The sequence below is a fragment of the Panthera pardus genome, unplaced genomic scaffold (assembly GCF_024362965.1).
Source record: "Panthera pardus isolate Hobbes unplaced genomic scaffold, ASM2436296v1 HiC_scaffold_12, whole genome shotgun sequence".
Classification (NCBI taxonomy): Eukaryota; Metazoa; Chordata; class Mammalia; order Carnivora; family Felidae; genus Panthera; species Panthera pardus.
Window position 1 is genome coordinate 42,394,867 of NW_026526677.1, and position 22,580 is coordinate 42,417,446.

General features: G+C 45.8%; 1 protein-coding gene across 13 annotated transcripts in view; it reads left to right on the forward strand.

The window, feature by feature from the left end:
- The window catches only part of PLEKHA7 (pleckstrin homology domain containing A7), a 220,662-nt gene extending 215,003 nt beyond the window's left edge, over positions 1 to 5,659 (forward strand). For 7 of the 13 annotated variants that reach the window (XM_053899928.1, XM_053899927.1, XM_053899930.1 and 4 more), the window contains 4 exons: positions 244 to 377; positions 1,154 to 1,296; positions 2,859 to 2,969; positions 4,892 to 5,659. In XM_053899928.1, coding sequence (XP_053755903.1) covers positions 244 to 377; positions 1,154 to 1,296; positions 2,859 to 2,959 — 378 coding nt within the window. In that variant the 3' untranslated portion in view covers positions 2,960 to 2,969; positions 4,892 to 5,659. The remainder of the gene's footprint in view (positions 1 to 243; positions 378 to 1,153; positions 1,297 to 2,858; positions 2,970 to 4,891) is intronic. The other 6 variants (XM_053899929.1, XM_053899934.1, XR_008421189.1 and 3 more) reach the window with 5 other exon arrangements.
- The last annotated feature ends 16,921 nt before the right edge of the window (positions 5,660 to 22,580 follow it).

Genomic DNA, 22,580 nt, shown 5'->3' on the forward strand with positions numbered 1-22,580 from the left:
TTTGCCTTCCCCTTCCCTTCCCTTGGCCTGTAGGAGGTTGTCTGGTGTGGTAGAAAGAACACAGGCTTTGGAGTCAGATCCAGGTTCAGATCCCGACTCCACAGTGGACTGTTGTTGATCTCAGCAAGTTGCTTAACTCTGTGGGCTCCATGTTCCTCCTTGAGCTAGGGGACAGGGCAAGAGGAGCAAGTCCCAAACCCGATATCTGAGACCCCCACCACCACTGCCCGGTCCTTTCCTCAGCTGTCCAAACCAGAGAAGGTCTCCATCCCCGAGCGTTACGTGGAGCTGGACCCTGAGGAGCCGCCCAGCCTTGAGGAGCTGCAGGCGCGGTATCGCAAAGCCGAGAAGATCCGCAACATCCTTGCTCGCTCCAGGTCAGCTCTTACGATGCCCGAGTCCTGACAGCCTGCTAGGCCGACCCCAGGGGTGTCTCAACTGCAGGGGCCCTGGGCCAGGCTAACTAGGGTGCGTGTTTTGCCAGGCCTCTGACTCAGGTAAGCCCTGTTTATTGCGAAGGGCAGGCTGGCTCTCAGCACGGCACCGGTGGATCTGTGAGGAAGCTTGCTAGGTCGTCTGGGAAGTCCTGAAATCCTCAATAGAGGGCCATCCTGGCACTTTGCCCCCAGATCTATGTCTTGTGATGTTGGCAAAGGTAGGAAGTGGAGCCAAGTGTGACAGTGAGGTGGACACAGTTGAAGATCAGCCCCAAGGGTGACCCTCTCAGTTCCTCACACAGATGGATCCCTAGACCAGAGCCAACCTGGTTCTGAGGTGCCAGATGCATTGCCTACTTTCCTGGAGGCCAGGACAGAAGGCTTTCCTGTCCCCTCAGCCCCTGGAGCTTCAGAAACGTAAACCTGGTATTTGATAGCCTCTCTTTCAGAGCTAGCTTAGCCTTTTCACTTCAGGATTTAATAGGAACCCAGTGCTGTAACTCTTCTTAAGGTCCATGATCCCCCCAAAGGAGGGACAAAGCTGTGACGGGGTGTTTGGGAGAAGCACATATACGTTTGTCTGGAGAGAAAGTACTCTGTGTTTATCTGATGCCCCCTCAAAGGGTGAGAGTCTCCAGGCCAGGGAGACCCTCCTCTCCTGTGGCAGATGCCAGGGATGGTGGGGGCCCATAGCTTGCTTTCTGGCCCTCCTGCAGCATGTGCAACCTGCAGCCGACATCAGGCCAGGACCGGAACAGCGTGGCCGACCTGGACTCACAGCTGCAGGAGCAGGAGCGCATCATCAACATCTCCTACGCTCTGGCCTCCGAGGCCTCCCAGCGCAGCAAGCAGGTGGCAGGTGAGGCCATGGATGCCAGCCTCCAAGTCCGGCTCCCCCTCACTGCTTCCTGGGCTCAGAGTCCAGCATGGCTTGTCAGGGAGTCTGCAGAAAACCAGGTGTCAGGCTTGGTAGTTGAGAGCCAGTTGGAACGTTCTCCTGTCCTTCAGGGCTTGGGAGGTGAGATGGGGCAGCACAGGTGGTAGAGAGAACCAGAGCTCAGGAGGGTCAGAGGAAAGAGGCCCAGGAGAGGATGTCTTTAGCTCATTCTTAAATCTGGGAGTGGTGCTGCTATTCAGCTTTCTCTGCAAATGTGGGTTAAAAACAGGTTTTTCAGGCCCCTGAGCCAGGGGGCCCAAGGCTAAGGTTTCTGGCCTCACAAAGGGGCAGGAAAGCAGTGGTGCTTGAATTTCTTGCTGGGGTGAGGCAAAGGAAGCCCCTGCTTTGTTCCCCAAATCAAAGCCACTGTCTACTTTATCAGGGTGGCCTATGCCAGTGACCAGGACTTGGGAAGTGGACTTTGCTGGCCAGTGGGGAAAAAACACGGTGGGATGGGAAGGTGTGTGTGTGCACATGCACACATGTGCGTGTCTGTGTGTGTAAAAGGCTTTCTCTCTCAGCCAGGAAAGAGGCTCATGGCTTCTCCCTCCACCCATATGTCCCCTCCCCATGTGTGCCCTCCCGGTTCACTTAGTAAGATTTGTCCCCAGATGCAGAGGCCACTGTGTGTCTTGGCTAAGTGGGGAAGGAGTGATCATAGAGCGTGAAGCGGTGTCACAATACACCCCCCCCCCCCACCCACACACACACACACACCAGCCCTCCAACCCTGGCCAGCGGGTCCAGAAGCCCAGCGGCTGCTGGGCCCTGAGGTGACTGGCCCTGGGAGTCTGGTCTGGGGACCAGAGATTAAACAGCACCTGAAGAAGCCATGGGAGTGACCTTGGACAAGGGGAGGCCTATTCTCCATCTCCCCCACCCCCATGCTCTGATCCTGCAGAGTCCCTGAATTCCCTGCTGTCTTCTCTCCCTTGAAGACCTGCTCAATGGGCTGAGAGGTGGTTAGTGAGGCATCTGTGGCTGGGGAGACAGTAGATGACTCACCTAGACCCCTCCTCCAAATGATCCTGGGAGCTCCCTGTGGCCCATCTTAGTAATTTTGACTCCTCTCCATGTTGAAGGGTCTAGCATGGAAAGTCTCCCCCAAACCACCATAAGGTGCCCTCCTGTCTGGCCTGTGCTTGCCCTACCCACCTGGATCTCTGCTTCCTCACTGCGGGCAGGCAAGCATGCCCACACACCCTGCAGGCAATTAGCAGGGCTTCCCTCACCTCCGCACCAAGTGGCCACCTTGGCCACAGCCTTTCCATACTCTTGCTCCTTCTCTCCAGCTCAGAAGCATATCTGGGAACTGCAGGCCAGTCCCAGCCAGGCCCCCACAGGCCCCGGGGCATACCACCCAGGCCCTTAGTGGTGGGTGGTGTGGCCCACGCTACTCTAGCCCCGCCATGTGTGGGGCGTCTGTTGCTGCAGGAGCAGACAAGGAGCCTAACGCCCCGCTTAATTCCTGTGTGCCCGTCTAGCGCAGCAGCTGGCCCTCCTCCCGCCTAAAGCCCCCCTGTCCTCCAGGACGGTGCCACCTTACCCCCCCTTAAGCAACGGACTCCACTACACCTTTGTCTAACACCTTCCAAGTAAGAGCCCTGCCTGGCCTGCCACTCCCCTAGCATCGAGCATGCTCTCCCTGCTCTCTCTGCTGCTGAGCTGATTGCAGTGCCGTCTGCTGACACTTCCTTCTGCTGGCAAGGCGGCCGCTGGGGAGACTGACATGGACTGGCAGGTGGGTGGGGGTGGATAGTTTTTAAGAACTCCGTTCTCAGTGGATTCACCTCAGTTAAGAGTATGTGATCCAAGCCCCCTGCCTCCCTGAAATAGAAGCCAGAACTGTACCCCTTCCACGCAGCTCTCTTTTCTGCAGGGAGCCCAGTGCCCCAAGGGCTCAGTGTAGGCCAGGCTACAGCTTGAGATTGGGGGTGTTGGAAGGGAAGCGTTAGTCTCGCTCGGCCTTTCAGGGCTTTGGCCGGAGAATTAGAAGAATTAGAAGACTAGAAAAAAATCCAGGTTTACAGATGAGGAAACTGGGACCCAGTGAGGAGATGGGTTCTCACTCTGGTGTCAGGGCAAGGACTACGACTGCCCTTTTCATCACTTCAGGAAACGGAGAAGAAGAGAAGCTTCATGGGGAGGCCACCCAGGGTAATGTGAAGTTGGCCCTCCGCTATTCAGAATGTTCTGGCACCACTCTTTCTGGGTCCTGCCCATGAGAGCATTTAGTGACGAGAGGCAGGGAGAGATTTTGGGAAGGGGCACCGGACTGGGAGCCCGGAGGCCCCAGTGTCTGGTTCAGTCTTATGGTGAGTTTGTGGCCGGAGGCCAGTTGCCTGACCTGGACAGGGGAGGGTCCAACCAGAAGTCTCTGCAGTCCCCTTCCTGACGTTCTATATCGCTGGCATTTTGTAGGGTTTTCCCTCTCTTTCCTTTGTATGTACTTACAGTTAGTACCTGTTGAGTACCTGCTATGTGCCAGGCATTGTGCTAAGCGTCTCCTTCGATCCTCACAACCACCCTGTAAAGATACTCACCCCCATTTTATAGATGAGGAAATAAAGCTCAGAGACCTTGAGGGACTTGCCCAAGGAGTTGAAGCTGTGTCAGAGCCAGAGTTTGAAGTGCAAGTTCAGAGCCTTTGTTTTCCATCACCATGGACTCATCTGGGCCACCTCAAGGCGCTCTAGGTGTCTGGAGAAGGGAGGGATGGAGAGTGTGTGCATTGGGTTGGGGTTGTGATTTTCAGCAGGTGTCCCCCAGCCTGGGTGCCCTGCCAGCCTGAGGGTGGAAGGAAGAGATTGGTCTACTTGGGCCAGGTTCCTGGGAAGTATGCATTGGAGACCCCGTGACTGAAGAACCACAGGAAAATACTTCAGCCATGTCCTTTGTAAAGGCCACAGGGACCTGTTGGGGCCACAGTAGGGTGTGTAGATTTCTCCTGGAGATCTGAGTTTGGTGACACCACCCCAGGCCACAGAGAGGCAGGGGAGAGGCTCTGTTCCTCCTGGCTTTTGACACCCCTGTCGTTGTGAGATAGGCCTTTAACACTTTTTTCGGAGTGCATCCACATTTGTGTTTACCTTCGTGTTAGGGTAAATCCTCATTAGGAGGTGGGTATAACCACTCTGTTTTTAGGTTAAAAAAACAAGACCTATGGAGGCTGAGAGCATTACAGAGTCCCTCAGTGAATGAAGGGCAGGGCCAGAACTGGACCCCAAGGTTTTCTTCACTCGGGCCTTTTGCCCTGTCAGATCAGGGGTCACTATGCATCTGGCAATCCTTCTAGAAGTGGTAAGGGTAGAGAGAGGGTGAGGCCAAGTGCCCATGAATCCTAGAAGTTGAGGGTCCCCCAGCGGCGGCCGCATTGCCCCAGCCCCCTGCTCTTGCTGCTCTGTCTTGTTAGCCTGCCATTCCCTGTCATGTGTGTGTGCAGACATGCCACTGCCTGCTCCTCAGATGTGGGCTGGGATCCTGCCAGGCTCTCACTGTCTCCTGTGCTTTTTGCCAGCCCAGGCAGTGACTGACCCGTGACCCAACGTGCAAAGGAGAAGTCTGAAGCCAGGGGCCCAGTGGAACCAGTTTCCTCCGAGAAGATTGATCTTCCTTCCCCCAAGGAAACCCCTTCCAGCTCAGCAGGGGTTCTGGCTGGAGGAAGGAGCAGCCACAACTTCACTATAGGGCTGGGTCCTAACCACCACCACCCCCCCCCCCCGCCCCCCCACCAACTAGTTCAGACTCCTTTTTACATATGACAAAGGCACTTTTGATACACACTGTAAAATACTGATGCTGTATTTTAGAATCAGAATATATTTTCTAATGTTCACCTCAAGGGCTGAGTGGCTGGAAAGGTGAGGATGCAGGATTTTGGAGCTGCACATACAGATTCAGGTACCATTTGGGTGGTAGGTATGGGTAGGGGAGAAGGGCGGGCGGGCAGAGGCCAGTCCAGTATCCAGTGAACTCAGGTGAAGGTTGCATTTGAAATGTGCTTCCAGGGGAGCCCAGTGTTAGGCTTGTTGGCATGTTATCTGGGGGAAGAGGGGCCCTTAGCTGCAGAGGTCAGCTGCCCCTGACCTGGCCTGGTGACCAGCTCTGGAGGAGGAGATTCCACCAGGGTGGCATGTGGAGCCCAAGTCCATACCTTGGCCCTTGGGTTTGGTTTAGGGGCAATAATGTATTCAAGAGGTTTGGTTCCAGACCTGTCCATGGGTTCTCTCAGCAAAGGGCTCTTCTTGGGAAAAACAGAACAGTTTGCTTTAATTAAAAACAAATATATATATATATATATATATATATATATATATATATATATACATACACACACACACACACACACACACATACATACACACACACACACACACCTTGAAATATAGAAAAGGTGAGAGGAAGCACCTTTTATTGTATCATAAGCAATAAACTTCACACTGGGTGGCGTCTACCTAAAACTCCCTGACTCTACGCTGGGCTGTGATAGGGCTTTGTTGCCTTCCCTGGAGAACCTAGATCAGCTTCCCCAGGACGTGGGTCTGGTGGCCAGAGGGCAGGCAGTGTGCCCCCACCATCCCTGAAGGCCAGCAGCAGGACTTTGACTTGACTTCCAGCCTCTAGTGAGGCTGTGCCAAGCCAGGCACAGTGTTTGTGGCCCTTTATTTAAATCATGAGCTCATGATATTCTGCATACAGAAAATGATGTTTAAAGGAAAAAAAAAAACAAAACTCCATTGGGTGGGCCACACTTTAAATGAAAACTTGTCTTTGACTGTGGTCGGAAAAAAAAAATCTTAACTATATTTAGAAATTGCCGTCTATTTTTAACTAACTCCATATGCTGCCAGTATCAACTTCATGACATTTGCCAAAATAAGATTTTATTTTTGCCTTTATAAGATTTTGTTGGAAAAATGAAATTAATATTTTGCAAGAAAAAAGTTAATTTAAATAAAGGTGTAATGGTTTGCAAAAAAACAAATGGCGATGAACAGATTAAAATATTAACCCGATATGCTTCCTGCTTCTTGCTGGCTATATATTCTCATGGGTGGCCTTTGTTAGTTTTTTTCCATTTCTTTGGAAAATCCCCAGTGTCAGCTCTCGATCCTGCTTGTGTGACCTATGAAAAGTTTCTCCTGCTGACAGTTCCTTGACACTTGATTGACTTTGGAGGCCCCGGGGGGAAGAAGGCCTGTGTTTGGGGCCCTTGGCTGGGCTTCAGCAGCTGCTCGCAGTGGCCTTCCACCCAACCCTGGTCGAGGGGCTGCAGGGCTGTGGACTCCCATGTGGGGTTGGTTTGGCAATCCAAGATAGCAGGAGCGACGCCATGGGCCCCTTTCCAAACCACACGCCTCCAGCTCCTTCCAGTGAGGCGGGTTAGTGACGGACCATTGCAAACTGGATTTGTATTTAATTCGTTCTGACTTGTGATGTAGGCTTAAAACAGAAGCCAAGGGGCCAGTTCAGTTTAGGGATGTGTGTGTTTCCAAGTTTGTTGTTATGGCAGTTTTTCTCTATTGCCAAAGAAGAGCACCCAAGGTTTAGAGTGACTTTCCAACTATTTAAACTGGGGAAAATAGATTCCAAAGCCCTCTGAACAGAGGACACTGCTGCTTTTTAGCTGCTGATCTCTTTTTGAATTTTAAAATAAAAAATACTCTGGTTTTAAGCATTACTTAGAGATATCCCCATAACAGAGGAAAGAGGTTGGGCAGGGGAGGGGGAGGTGGTCGGGAGAGTGGAGATTCCTCAATAACTGAGTGCAAAAGTTAAAAAAAAAAAGTACAGGAGCCAATACACACAGGGTGGCTGTCTGTAGACATAGACACTTTTTTTTTTTTTTAATCAAGTTAATTAACATACAGTGTAGCCTTGGCTTCAGGAGTAGAACCCAGTGATTCATCTCTTATGTATAACACCCAGTGCTCATCCTGAAATGTGCCCTCCTTAATGCCCATCACCCATTTAACCCATCCGCCCTCCACCTTCCCTCCAGCAACCCTCAGTTTGTTCTCTGTATTTAAAGGTCTCTTATGGTTTGCCTCCCTCTCTGTTTTTATCTCATTTTTCCTTCTCTTCCCCTATGTTTCTCTATTGAGTTCCTCAAATTCCACATGTGAGTGAAATCATATGATACCTGTCTTTCTCTGACTGACTTATTTCGCTTAGCATAATACCCTCTAGTTCCATCCATGTTGTTGCAAATGGCAAGACTTCATTCCTTTTCATCGCCAAGTACTATTCCATTGTGTATATATACCACATCTTCTTTAGTCACTCATCAGTTGATGGTCTCAGTTTCTGTCTCACACATATAATCCTGTGTAGGAGTGAACATGGTGACTCTGTTCTCTCCAGCTTCAGCCAGGAGAAGGGGTAGCCTCTTCTCTAAGAATTGTGAACCAAACTTTCATCTACAGAGGGCATGACAGGCCTTCAACTCAGACTTCATGAAGAGCACGTGTGGTTTAGAAAAGGCATGCTCCAACCACAACATGTGTCAGCAGGCTACGTGGCCTGGCCCCTTCTCAACCCCCTCAAGAGGATTCATTATTTGAGGTAAGATGGGGCCATTTGTGCAAGTGCGTGCTCACCGGGACCCTCCAGGAGGGGACCACTCTGGAAATGATTTGAGCTTTGCTTCTTAACAAGACCACAGGACCTGAGCAGAGTTTTAAACGAGAGCACTGTGATTGACAGTGTGAGTGTGCTGCTCCTGCATCTGTTTGTGACATCCTTTCCTGAGTTGTAACTTTAAACTGGCCCAGGCTGAGCCCAGGATGTCTATCTAATTTTAGCAAGAACCAATGAGAACACTTTGGGGTCTAGTCTGATGAAGCTGAGATGTACGTACATTTATGAGTGCATGTGAAGTAGATGTACCCAGGCTGATATAGATGTTGAAAACCTTTTGTTTGCTCCCCGTCATTCACTTTTCTTCCTGCCTTCGTGTCTGGCTGTGAGAATAGAAACTCTGCTTAGCCTGTTTGCTTCGCTCTACCCACCGGGCTGTGGTCTTCAGTTAAACTGGGTTCTTTAGGATTTTCCTGGCTATTATAGGTTGCAGCCCAAGGCCAGGAAAGCCTCTATATGCCCTAAGTCAGTTTGGGGATGACAGGGGTGCAGGGTGAATGTGGCCCCTGGCTCAGCTAGACAAGAGCCCATTTTGGGCTTTGGAAGTTTTCCCCTTTTCCCCAACCGCAGTCCTTTTGTGTTTGCACCAAGGGTGGGAAAGAAGCAGCAAATTATTTGTCTAATCCACAAATCACATTTCTGAGACATAGTAGGCAAATTCTGGGAGCCCTCTGCTTCTGATTCAGCATCAGACGCTGGGGCGCACGAGGGACTTTGCCCATGTGGGTTTCAAGCCGTTATGAAAAGAACAAAGAGACAAGGCTGGGGGGCTGTGAAAAATGGCAGCCCCTCCCAGCCCCATAAACACGCCATTGCTTTGCCGCCTCCACTCCAAAGGCTATCACTTTCATTGCTCTCCGAGCAAAGAAACCTTTCTTCAGAGCGAGTGGCAGGGTACAAAGGCAGAGTACAAAATGTGTGCACATCACAGTCCCTGCAATTCTGTTTGAACAAGCATATTGATTGGGTCTGACCCTGTTACATTTTTTCCCTATTATTTGAAAAGGTGCATCTAAGTGTAGTGAATTGAACCCATGGAGCTGAACTTTCCATGAAAACTTCTCGAGATATTTCTTTAGTTCAAAGCTTTTGAATTTTAAAGGGCATTTTTAATATGAGTCTGTTGAGTATTCTCTGCCACAGCCCAACAAGGGATGTTAAATGCAGATGAGGCTGGAGCCAGGGCACATGTGGGGTGGACCTGCCCGCACAGCAGAGGGTGCATGTCATGGTCGGAGGGTGCGGATGAGCCCAGGAAGGGCTGTGCTTTGGAGCAGCACCCTAAAAAGGACCTCTCTTGGGCTCACTGGAGACAGCTCAGGGGACAGAGAAGAGGCTTCCCAGCTGAGCTTCTCAAAGACTTTTACATGGAGAGCTAGGAAGCATTTGCTAAAAGCTCCTCCTGATAAATGAGGGTTTGGGCCTCATGAATAAGGGGCTCCTTACTGCTCAGCTGCTAGCTTTCTCCCACACTCTGCTTTAGAACCGAGAAGGAATGAGACACAGTCCTTTGGCTGAGGTCACAGAGTCAGACATGAGGCTGCCATTGTCCTCAGTCCTTGGGGTTGACATCACTAATCAGTCACAGATGCTTTCTCACTGAGCCCTGAGCTGCATCTCAATCCTTAACTGACTTGATATCTTGGGACATTTTGCTAGTTTTGCGGGCTGTAGCAGTGGTCCCTCTTGCCATTTTTGTCCTGGGCCCTGGAAGCTTCAAAGTCTCATTTTCCCTATACATAGCAAGGCTCTCCTGGCCCACTGAAGGCACACAGCCCCCTTTGACTAAGTCCCTGGCTCGTTGTTGGTCCAAGTCCCTGTTTGCCTCTAGAGGTCTCCTGGATCTAGAAAGCACCTCCTTACTAGACCTCAAATCCAGGTTCAGAGGCAAAATTGTCTCTGGAAAGAGCTGGAAAATTGGGTTCTATGTCCAGAGAATGTAGAGTCTGGGCATCTCAGCAAAACTTTTTTTAGTGTCCCTGCCAAATCCCCAGCCATAGAAGACTGCAGCCTGCGGAGTCAGAATCACAGTAGTAAGCAGTTCTTTCGGTATCTTCTCTGCCTACAATCATGGGAATTCCAGCCCTCCCCAGATTCCTCTTGGCTATCACTTTCAGGCCTTCTTGCTGGTACCTGTGTTTCCTAGGACCATGCTAGACAGGTGGGCACACATGAGGTCCTGATGACCATAACAGCACAGCTTTTGTGGCCTTTGCCCCCTTCTGCCCACAGTGGGGGTCCTCTGCCCAGGTCTTCCCGGGTCATTTCAGAGAGTCCCCAGACATATCTAACATGAGCTCACAATAGTCCTGTCAGGTCGGAGCACTTCCACTTGCAGCTTCTTGATGCCTTTTGGTCTCAAGGCCAGCACCCCAAGGTGCTCTAGGAGAGATGCCTAGCTTGCCGCTCCCTCTCCAGGCTGCAGACCCCCAAAGTGCCAGATGAGTGATTCTCTCTACAGAGTTCTCTCTGGCCAACCCCTGGCCACATTCTATATATGAATGGGAGATCTTATGCTCCTTAATTTTGTGATTCCTGGGCCCCAAAGCAGGGCTGTGCATGCTCTGGTTCACTCTCGGGAGAAGCTGCTTCAGGCATTCTTTATGACTCCTCCCCTGCCTCAGGGACACATTCCCCTCTTTCTATTGGTGTGTAAGTAAACTGGCCCCAGACCATGTCTTATTTCTCCTGATTCTACATTCTGGATTGGACTCAGCTGGGCAGATTTTCTCCAAGTGACTGTAGGCATGGGATGTCCAAGAGGGGTTCTTCACTCAAGTGCCTGGCACCCTAGCTGGGATGGCTAATGAGCTGAGAGCTGGCTGAGCATCTCCATCTTTTCACACAGTCTCTCCAAGTGGCTGCTTGGTCTTTGTTACAGCAAGAAGGTCTCAGGGAAGTTGGACTTTGGATCTGAGCTGGCTTCCAAGGGCAAGAAAGCTTCCAGGACTTTTGAAGAGTAGGTTTGGGACTGGCATGGCATAAGGTCACTTTCTCCGCATTCTCTTGAGCATGGCAAGGCTCAAGGCTAGTCAGATTAAAGGAGAGGGAAATAGAGTCTGCCTCCTGAAGGGTGGAGTGGCATGCATGTACTAGAAGGGAAGGAATGGACGGTGTCCATGTTTGGAGACTCTCTGCCATGAGATCCTTTTCTCATTCTCCTACAGCCACACTGAAGCATTTAAGAGCCAGTGTGCTCCCTCCAGCTTTCTCTTCCCCTGCAGTGGCCACCTGGGAGTCACATATTCTGAATAGTGCAGCCACAAGATGCAAGTCTTGTCCTAAGTCTCCACTTGGGAGGGACTGCCCAGGAGAGGCCACAAGGTCCACAGCTAATTTTGCAGGAGTGAGAAATAAACATTGATTTATCCATCCCCTGAGATTTTAGGCTTTCTTTGATCCTGTCACATAATCTATCCTACCCAGGTTGCAGGTATTATTATTCCCGTACTATTGAGAAAACTGAGGCACAGTGGTTCCAAGACTAGTAAGCAACTAGTAGAAGTTTGAGTTTGTATCTGGCTCCAGAGAGCTTTCAACCACTACATTGACTGCTGTTACCTTGGAAAGAGGAGCTTTTCTGTGGCCCTGGATTCTGGATCACTTGAAATAGAGTTGCCTCTGGTAAGAATGATGAGCTCATGGAAAGCCTGCAGAGAGGCCTACAGGAGGGTGCGTCACACATTGCCTAGTGAGTAATACAGCTCAGCAAGTGGAAGCTGCCATCATGGCTGTGATTTGGCAGTGAGCATCTCCTGGGGATCCCATGGAGAAGTGTTGCTTTGGCATGCATGACCTGGTCATCAGTCCCTGGGTTTTTGGGGGCTTGGAAACCAGATTTTTCAGCATCAAGAGCTGGGCTGCCTCTCAGGGCTATGATCATACTTACTGGGCTCAGAAGCCAGATGGAGAAAATTGGGTGAGAACCCAACTGCCAGGCTGCTGGTGTTCATTCACACACACACACACACACACACACACACACACACACACACACACATTGACTTCTCGAGTCCAAGTCTTCCTTGGAAGGTTGCCTGGCACAGTCTGGGTACCAGGGCAATCTTGGACAGTCCTCATGGCATTGAGCAGCATCAGCTGAGGTCCTATCTCCGCTGTAGGATGCCCCCATCCTATAGACCCGATGCCCATGTTTCTGACCAGGGCTTCTTCTCTTGAGACAGAATAGGATGGCTCCACCCCTCAGGTGCTTCCTTTCTATGTGGCCATGACTTAGCCAGTGTCTTATTAGTAGGTTGATACCATGGAAAGGAGGCAGTCAGGAGGCAGAGGTAACAAGCAAAAGCTCTGGAGCCAGGCTGCCTGGAATCTAACCCTGGTTGCTCCATTTTGCCAGCTGTGACCTTGGGCAAATTACTTAATTTTTTCATACCTTAGTTTTCTCACCTGTAAAATAAAGATTTATATTGGCAGTTACCTGAATAGAGTTGTGAGAATCAAATGTTATTACACAGAAAATGCTAAGCACAGTTTGTGGCCACATAGGAAGCACTAGAAAAAAAAATCCATGTTATTTACCTGCATTTAAGTTATAATCATTTAATACATATCATACTTGTATTCTTTACTTGTTTGCTTATTCTCTCTCTTCCTCACAAGAATATGTGCTTCATGAGAGCAAGGGCATTGTCTTGGTCAAATTATCCCTAGGGTCCAGAACAATGTTTGCCATAAGGGGCTAAGAAATGATTTGTTGAATGAATGAGCGAATGAAAGAAGTCAAGGCCTGTTGGCCAGAGAGCCTCCTGTCTTCTTCGGATGACTTTACCTATCTCTGCTGTCTTCTGTTATTTTATACTCTAGCCCCCAGAGAGCCTGCCTCATACCCTCTTTTTAACCTTGAGTAGTAGGTAAGAGTAGGGATGGTAGAACTCAAAGCTATCCTTATTAACTCTGACCTTAAGCAAGTTGCTGAACTTCCTCCCTAAGCTTCTGTTTCTTCCTCTGAAAGATGGGGATGATAGTACTTCCCTTGCATGGGTGATTGTGAGTGCTGAATGAGATCATCCGTAGGCACTGTCGCTGGTGTGGGAGCACTCAGCTAATGCTCACCATGCTGGTTTGCCCTCGTGTATGACCCTTACTGTGAACAGCAGGGCTCTGGATGGTTCTTCCACATTTCTACTGTCTCCTTTCCCTGATTTGGCAGGATAAACAGGTTTGAGGTCATTTGCCATCCCCAATCTGCTGCCCTCCACTGTTGTCTGCCATTTTAGACAGGTTCCTGCAGCAGGTAAAAATGGCCCAGGGCTTTTGAAGCTGGGATTCACAAGGCTGTGCCACTGCCAGGCTATGTCCCTGAACTCTCCTGGGGCCGAGGACAGGAGAATCCTCTGAGGCCTCCCCCTGCAGCCCTGCGGCTGTCCACCCGACATCAGATCAACTCGTGCCTGCCCCTTTGATGTCAATTCCCAAACTGGAGCCTTGTGCCCTGCTCTGAGGACCTGGGCTTTGAAGTTGGCCTATAAACTGAGCTTTCAGGAAGAAAGTTGTCTGTTGTGCCTCAGAGCACGGCTGCCTGGGCCCTATAAAGGCACTCGGAGTGCCATGAACACCTGATAAATAATTCTTTCTGGGCCCAAGAAAGATTCATTCCATTTAAAGGGGAGGAAAATTCCCTTGACCTTTTCGTTGAAGTTCTGGTGGGGGGAGGTAGATAGAGAGGATTTTCGCAGCTGCTTGCTGAAGTCATGTGGGGCAGGCAGGTTGTCTCTAAGAGCTGAGCCCCAGTGACTGTTGGAAAAGGGTTCCCTATCCCTGACTCCTGACCAGAGGTCCCTTCAACCATTCCTGTTCCCCTTTCCATTTGCTCCCTCCTGCCATGAACTTGTGAGAGACTGGGCCCTCTCAGGAGGAGAGGCCAAATGCTGCAGCAAACGGCAGACCTTCCTTTCCTTCCAGTGCCTATGAGGCAGACAGGATTTCCCTCCCGTGGCAGTTCTGAAATGGTCCTGGCTCATATACACCGAGCACTTAGGCCAGGCCCCTTTTCTGGGCCCCTTCTGGTGCGCGGCTGGATAAGAGGATGTGTGTGGTTTTGTGAAAGATTTCTTTAAGGTAAGGTGTAGCACACGTATATAAGGTACACAAAATAACAATGTACAGTGCAGTAATGATCAGAAAACAAACTGCTACTTCAGTCAAGAAATCAAGGTTTGCTAAAAGACCCTCCCACTCTCCTTCCCACTCCGTAGGCCTTTCCTCTCCCATGAAAGACGACTTTTGTGGTAATCACTTACCTGCTTTTTCATTATAGTTTTACTATCTAAGCAGTCATCCACCAAATTCTTTTTTTTTTTTTTTTTTTAATTTACATCCTAGTTAGCATATAGTGCAACAATGATTTCAGGAGTAGATTCCTTAATGCCCCTTACCCATTTAGCCTATCACCTCTCCCACAACCCCTCCAGCAACCCTCTGTTTGTTCTCTATATTTAAGTCTCTTATGTTTTGTCTCCCTCCCTGTTTTTATATTATTTTTGCTTCCCTTCCCTTATGTTCATCTGTTTTGTATCTTAAATTCCTTACATGAGTGAAGTCCTTATATGATATTTGTCTTTCTCTGACTAATTTCACGTAAGATAATACCTCTAGTTCCATCCACATAGTTGCGAATGGCAAGATTTCATTCTTTTTGATCACTGCATAATATTCCACTGTAGGTATATGTGTGTGTGTGTGTGTATATGTGTGTATATATACACACATATACACACACACCACATCTTCTTTATCCATTCTTCTGTTGATGGACATTTGGGCTCTTTCCATACTTTGGTTATTGTTGATAGTGCTGCTATAAACATTGGGGTGCATGTGTCCCTTCGAAACAGCACACCTGTATCCCTTGGATAAATACCTAGTAGTGCAATAGCTGGGTCATAGGGTAGTTCTATTTTTAGTTTTTTGAGGAACCTCCATACTGTTTTCCAGAGTGGCTGCACCAGCTTGCATTCCCACCAGCAGTGCAAAAGAGATCCTCTTTCTCCGCATCCTTGCCAACATCTGTTGTTGCCTGAGTTGATAATGTCAGCCATTCTGACTGGTGTGATGTGGTATCTCATTGTGGTTAGGCATCACCAAATTCTATAGCTTAGTTTTGTTTATTTTCTGAAATGTGTACGAATGAACTAATAAAGAATGTATTCCTTTGTGTCTGGATTTTTTTTTTCACTAAACATTATGATATTCATCCATGTAACTCTATTTCACTCATTTTGCTGTTGTACAGTATTCATCATGGGAATATTTGACAAATATTTATCCATTCTACTGTCAAAGGACACTTGGGCATTTCCAGTTGAGAGCTATTACAAATAATATTGCTATAAACATTTTTGTCTGTGTCTCTTGGTACATGTACATTCATATTTCTTTTGGTGTATACCTAGTGTAGAGTTGCTAGGTTGTAAGATAAGCATATCTTCAACTTAGGTAGGAAATGCCAAAACTGTTTTCCAAAGTAGGAGTACTAATTTATAGTCCTACCATGAATGTATGAGTTCTTCTACATCCTCACTGTGGTGGCAGCCTCTGAGATGGCCCCCAATGATCTCTGCCTTCTAGTATTTGCACCCTGCATAAGCCTCTCCCACTAAGTGTGGGCTGGAGCTGGCAATTCCCTTCTAATGAAGAAGATAAGACAAAATACAACAGATGTTACTTCCAAGATGAGGTTACAAGAAGACTAGCTTCTTTCTTGGACATCCTCCCTTGCTTTCTCACTAGCTTACTGTGAGGGAAGCCATGTTGAGAGCTAACCTATGGAGAGGCCTGCAGGGCAAGGAACTGATGTCTGACCAACAGCCAGTAAAGATCTGAAGACTGCAGCAGCCTGGGAAGTGGGTCCTCTCTCCCAGGCAAACCTGGAGATGATTGTGGCCCTAGCTGACATCTTAATTATAGCCTTGTGGGAGACCTGTGGCCAGAGGCACCCAGCTAACCAGATTCCTGACTCATGGAAACTGTGTGATAAATGTTTATTATTATTATTATTATTTTTAATTTTAGAGAGCATGAGCAGGGGAGAGGGGCAGAGGGGAAGAGAGAGGATCTTAAGCAAGCCCCAATGTGGGGCTTGATCCTATAACCCTGGGATCATGAGCCAAAATGAAAAGTCAGATGTTCAACCCACTGAGCCACCTAGGTGCCTCTAAATGTTTATTGTTTTAAACTGGTAAGTTTGTGAGTAACTTATGCAACAGTAGATAATATATGCAATAGAACTTTCTTTTTAATTTTAGCCATTTTGATGTGTATGAAGTAGGCTTATTAGTATCTCTCTGATTAATAATATTGAGTATCTTTTCAAATGTTCATTGACCACTTGGATTTCCTTTTTTGGTGAAGGACCTACCTGGACTCTTGTCATTATTCTATGGAATTGTATATCTTTTTACTGTTGATTTGTTGATTTTTCTGAATATAAGCCTGTTTTAGCTTGGGTTACCCCTAGAAAGCAGAGCCTGAGGCAAAAGCTTGCAGGAAGATAGTTTATTTGGGAAATGATTCTATGGAGCAGACATGGGAAGGAAAGAGAGGAAACCAACAGAAGTCTTTTCAACCTGGTCACTTTTGTGGGAAACTTGGGCTCAATCTTACAGGGGCCTTCTGAAGAGTCATGTAAAATGCACCTCAAAATTATCTGAGATATGAAAGAGAAAACCACTTATCTTCTAGTACAGGGCCCCCACTGACAAAGGGTTCCCCGACAGGGTGTCCCTCACATCTCCAGATCCCACGTTTCCCATATGAACCCTGTCTTAGGGCAGTCAAGAAGCTGCAAGGTGAGAGGTGAGGCTAGATGAGATCCAACAGCAGTAATAGCTAGAGTAAAATGGTGATGTGCAATGGAGTGTGAGACAGGTACTTCTTATTGATTATATGCATTGCAAATATCTTTTCCCACTCTGTGTCTTGCCGTTTCAGTGTCTTTTAATGAATAGACCTAATTTTAAGAAAGTTTATGGTTTTTTTCCTTTGTAGTTTTTTTTCCTTTGCATCTTGTTTAAAGTCTTCCTATACTAAATCATAAAAATGTTCTATAATTATTTTTTCTATAGTATTTTCTAAGAGCTTTATTGTTTTACCTTTTACAGATCTACAATCCACTGGAATTGTTTTTTAAGATATGAAGTGGACATCAGGTTTCATTTTTCTATGTAGATATTCAAATTATTAAAGAATCTATTATTTCTTACTGCTGTACTGTGCCACCTTTTTCATAAATTTAGTGTTTGTGTGTGTGTGAATCTATTGCTGGGCTCTTTTTTTTTATTCCACTTTCTATTTGTGTATCATTATATCACACTATTTTAATTACTGGAGCTTCATAGTAAGTGTTGATACTCAGAGAAGCAAGGTGTCTTGTTTATTCTTCACAAATGTCTGTCCTATTTTTGGTCTTTTGAATTTCCTTATAAATTTTAGAATCAACTTGCCAAGTTTCACCCCCCACCCGCAAATGGATTTTTTTTCCTATTGAAAATGAATTACACGTAAATTACTTTAGGGAGAATTGTATCATCTTTGTAATGTTGAGTATCCTAATCCATGAACATGATATATTCCCTCATTTATTGGGCCTTTAAATTTTTCTTTCCAAATGTTTTATAGAAAGAAAGAATTCTGCTTCTAGCAATGGTGGACAAAGTAGATGTGAATCAACTTTCCCTCTGCAAACAAATAGAAAAAGAGGCTAAAGTACAAACAAAACAAAACAAAACAAAACATATTTGAAGCACTGGAGAGCTGTTAGATTTCTGTATGGAACCAAGATCCAGAGGAAAGGTAGGAAGCATGAGGTAGGCATTTGGTACCATTTTCCCCTCAAGGTGCATTCCATTTCAATAATTGTGGCTGAGAGCCTGACCAGCTCTTTAGCTTTTAGTCTTCAAGCAATTGTTCTTTGATAGACTCCCTTAGTCTCTCCCTGTTCGTGTGCACTGCAGGAGTCAGCCAAGGACCTAGGGAAATGGCTTTGTATAGATTTGGGGCTCTACAGCTCCCCCATCTCCAATACTCATCCTTCCAAATCCCAATCTCTTTGACAGCCTTGAATGCTGGTCTCTGTTTCTTCCACCCAGTGAGTCTGCTACTTCTGTTTACGCTCATTTCCTTTACTGTGGTTGGAAAATGACCTCAGGGAGAAAGCGGGGTTGAATATGGAAATCACTGAGTGTGCTTCCTTTCTCTCAATGACCAGAATCCCTGTGTGGGTTGGCCAACACAAATTTCTTTACCTTTACCCTTGAAGGGTATTTTCACTGGGGATAAGATTCTAAGTTGGTGGATTTTTTTTTTTTTTTTTTTTTTTTTGCCAGCGTTTTGAAGGTATCATTACATTGCATTCCAGCTGCTTTTATTTATGTTGAAAAGTCAACTAGCTTATTTTTGGAATCTTAAAGATAATGTGTCTTTTCTTCTCTGTGCTTTACTTTTTGTCTTTTTGGCTCACAGCACTTTTACTAGAACATGTCTAGATGTGAGTTTGTCTTATCCACTTTGGAATTCAGAGATCTCAAATCTGTGAATGGATATCTTTTGTTAGTTTGGGGAGATTCTTTTATCTCTTTAAAAGTTGATTTTTCCATATTCTATTTTCTCATTAAGGGACTTATACAATTGCATGAATGCTAGCTCTTTTTACTCTTATTTCCCTGCTAGGAAACAATACCTCATTATGCAAGAGAAGGATTTGACAAATCAATAAGTCTTTCTCTTACTGAAATGCTTTTGCCACTCAAATCTCCTGTACTCTGAAGTACAGGACAGCATCTGACATTAGCAGTGGCAAAACCCACAAACCATCATGGAATTTGGACATAGTCATCTTTTGTTTTAAGGACAAAAGGCAAAGTATGTGGAGGATTTTCTAATCACAAGGTTAAACATTTAAGGTTTTAGGCTGCACTATGCCAGCCCTCAGTGGCAGGTTCCGTGTGATAAAGGCACCTACATGCTCTCTGATAAATATGTATTTGTGATATGCAGGGCCCTCTAAGACATGGCCCCAAGACAGAAGCCTGTCTTACCTGGGTTTAAGGGTAGTGTTTCTCCATCTCAACACTGATATTTGGCCAGATAATTCTTTGTTGTGGAGGTCTGTCCTGTGCATTATAAGATGTGTAGCAGCATCCCTAGTCTCTACCCACTAAATACTAGTATCACCTCCCAGTAGCAATAAACAAAAATATCTTTACACATTGCCAAATATTCTGTGGGAGGTAAATCCCTCCTGGTTGAAAACAACTGGTGTAAGGATAATACTCCAGACAAGAAAGACCCACATGGTGAAGTTCCACTTAGAACTTGGGGCACCTGGGTGGCTTGGTTGGTTGGGCAACTGACTCTTGATTTCAGCTGAGGTCATGATCCCAGGGTCATGGAATCGGGCCCTGCTTTGAGTAATGCACTAGGTGTCGAGCCTGCTTGGGATTCTCTCTCTCCATCTGCCCCTTTCCCCTGCTGATGCTCTCTCTCTGTAAAATAATATCTTTTAAAGGATAGAAAATAAATAAAATATAATATAAAATAAAGTTCCATTTGGAACTTAAATACTAGTAGTCTGGTTTATAAAAGCACATAACCAGTTTAACTAGAGACCATGGGTTATAATGAGTTGTGTGTTTTCCTTTGGCGTTGAAAGGAAAGGCTTCCTGTTTGGAAGCTTGAAGCTAAGTTTCATGTTTACTACTTAACTGTAAGCCTCAGTTTTCAGGACTGATCTTTTATTTCTAATATAACAATTCTTTTGGAAATGGCTTCACATAATTTGAAGCAGGCAGAGTGTCTCCATTTGAATTCAGCCTTAGGAGACAACATCTTGGTACTGGTAATGGCATAAGAAATACTATTCTCAGCAGAGCAAGTTAGGCTCCTTGAAGCAGCTTTGAGGGCAGTGAGCAACAGTTTGGGGAGATGGAAAGAACAGGGAAGGCATTGTTGGGTATCTGTTGGGGGCATACCTTGTGGGCAGCATACAGGTGTTCCTCTGATTTATCCTGTGCCAGAAGTAATTTCTGAGAGTGGGGTAGGGAGCTGAAGTCCCGAAATCAAACTAGGGGGAGAGGGGTTGAAGCAATAATTTGAGTGTGATAAGTTAATGACTTCCAGTTTGGGGTCATTTCTTCTTCTTTTGGAAATCACCCAAAAGCAATAAGGAGAATGAGAAATGGAACTGCAAACTCCAGCTTCAACAAACCTAGGAGACATCTGAAACTTGTAATTCTCAAATGGGTGAAAGAGTTGAAAAAGTAGTGAATATCGAATGGGAATACAGGAGAATGTTTGCTTCTGAAGGATCCTAGAAACCTAGCTAGTGTCTTCTCCAAGGCAAGGCTATTTGCAGGAGCAGTCTGTTAGAGTGGCAGGAAAGAGAAGAACTCCCTCCTGTAGTATATGATCTTCACTGGCAGGGCTAGAAGGGTTCACACACATATAACTCTGGATCATGAAAAAAAAAAATCTGCTAGCTTGTCCCCTTGTCCATATGAAAATCCTACAAATACCTGGGAAGAACTTAATTTAAAAATGAGTCATCAGTTTTCCTCATGTAGGTAAACAAATTCCATTCTTCCAGGAAATCATTCTTGACCCCTCTCACATGCTATATCCAGTCTTCTGACAAATACTGATGACTCTACTTTCGAAATATACCCAAAATTGATTTCTCATTACTTCCACCATTACCACCCTAGTCTAAGTTCCTGTGCACACCTAGAATACTGCAGTGATTTCATAATGTGTTCTCAATTTTAACATTTGACTATAGTATTTCTTTCAAACACAGCTGCCTAAGCTACATTAGATCATGTCACTCTAATCAAAAACTCTCTCCAATATCTTCTCAGATAAAATCCAAAGTTCATACCATGGCCTGATGATCTTATTCCTTACTGCTGTCTTTGAACTCATCCCACAACTCTTTGTGGCCCCTAGCTTATTCAATTACTTTCACTACATCCCTTTATCCTGTTTTTTTAAAATATTTATCCCATTTGATATGTTTATTGTGTCACCCCTCCACCAGAATGTAAGCCTCATTAAAGTGGGGACTGATTTTGTTCACCACTGTACTCCCAGTGGCTAGAACAATGCCTGACACATAGTAGGTGGTCAGTAAATATTTGCAGTTGATAAAACAATAAAAAGGAATGAGCACAGGCATTGTATGAGGATATTACAATAGAGAGGAAAAGATCAAGAAAAATAGACAATAGATGAAGAGCACCAAAAAAAAAAAAAAAAAAAAAAAATTGCCTCAAAGTAGTTGAGAATTATGATCAAAGATTTCATGATAACCTTATCTCTATAAAATAAGAGCAGACATCAGAAATACAAGAGGATATGATGAAACAACAAAGAATGAAATGTGAACTGACAGAACTCAGGAAAAAATTACAATTCACAAAGATGAATATAAAATTGGAATGATAGAATGAATATACAGTGCTCCACTCACAATAAGGGAGAATACAAAACAGGGATTAAAAATAAAGAAAAATGACGTGGAGATAGGAGATGCAACATGCACATAATTGGGAATTCCTAAAGGAGAAAATTTCCATTTTCTATTTTTATAGATGAAAGCACTGAGAAACCCCGTTCATATGAAGAATCAGTAATAGGTTTTAGAAACTTTTAGAAACTCAATCCTCTGAACTCTTGGAATCTAGGTCAAACATCATGTGATCTTTCATCAAAATGCATTTCTAGTATATCAGCTGACAATTCACTTTAACGCTCTACTAATTTTATTGAAGGCATAGAACTGGAAACTACCTGACTTCCATTCAGACTTCAGTATCAACAATATTTCAAATTGTCCCTTTGTTTGGAGCCTTGAAAGACTACCCACTAGGAAGATTAAACACTGTGAGGTTTGGAATGGTGGAGAGGTATGTCCTTTCTTTCCTCTACTGGAAAGTCTACCGTGAAAGGAGAGGTAGATTTCAGGGAGGTCAATTTAGGAACAGGAACATGTGGATGTATAAAAAGTGATTCTGTTGAACCCCTTCATGTACCCCAGAAGTGGATATTCATCTGAAGACTGCTAGTTAACAATGCCAAATACTGCTAACAGGTCAAGAAAGGAATTAACTGAAAAATACATTTTAGGAAAATGAGAATTATTGATTTGATGAAAGTAGTTTTCAAAGAAATCGTGCCAAGGTTGGGTAGAAACCACACTGAAATGAATTGAGGAGGGAGAGAATGGCAGGAAGACAGTAAAAGAAGCAAGTTATTAAAATTGGATGTGGAAGGCATGAGATAGGATCACAAAAGCCTAAGTATCATCTAGGAACAATTATTTTTAAGATATGTAATACTGGGGGGGGGTACAGATATTGACAAAAACGGGACAATAGACTGAGAGATTGAAGACTCAAGGAAAATTAAAAGTATTAGGTTCACAAGAAGATGCAAAGAATTAACTATAGCTAGTATTTATTGAGCACTGAATACCTCCCAGTGTGAAAAAGCATTTAATGTGTTTTATCGGATTCTCACAGTAACATGGAAGGTAGTTGCTATTGCTATCCTCA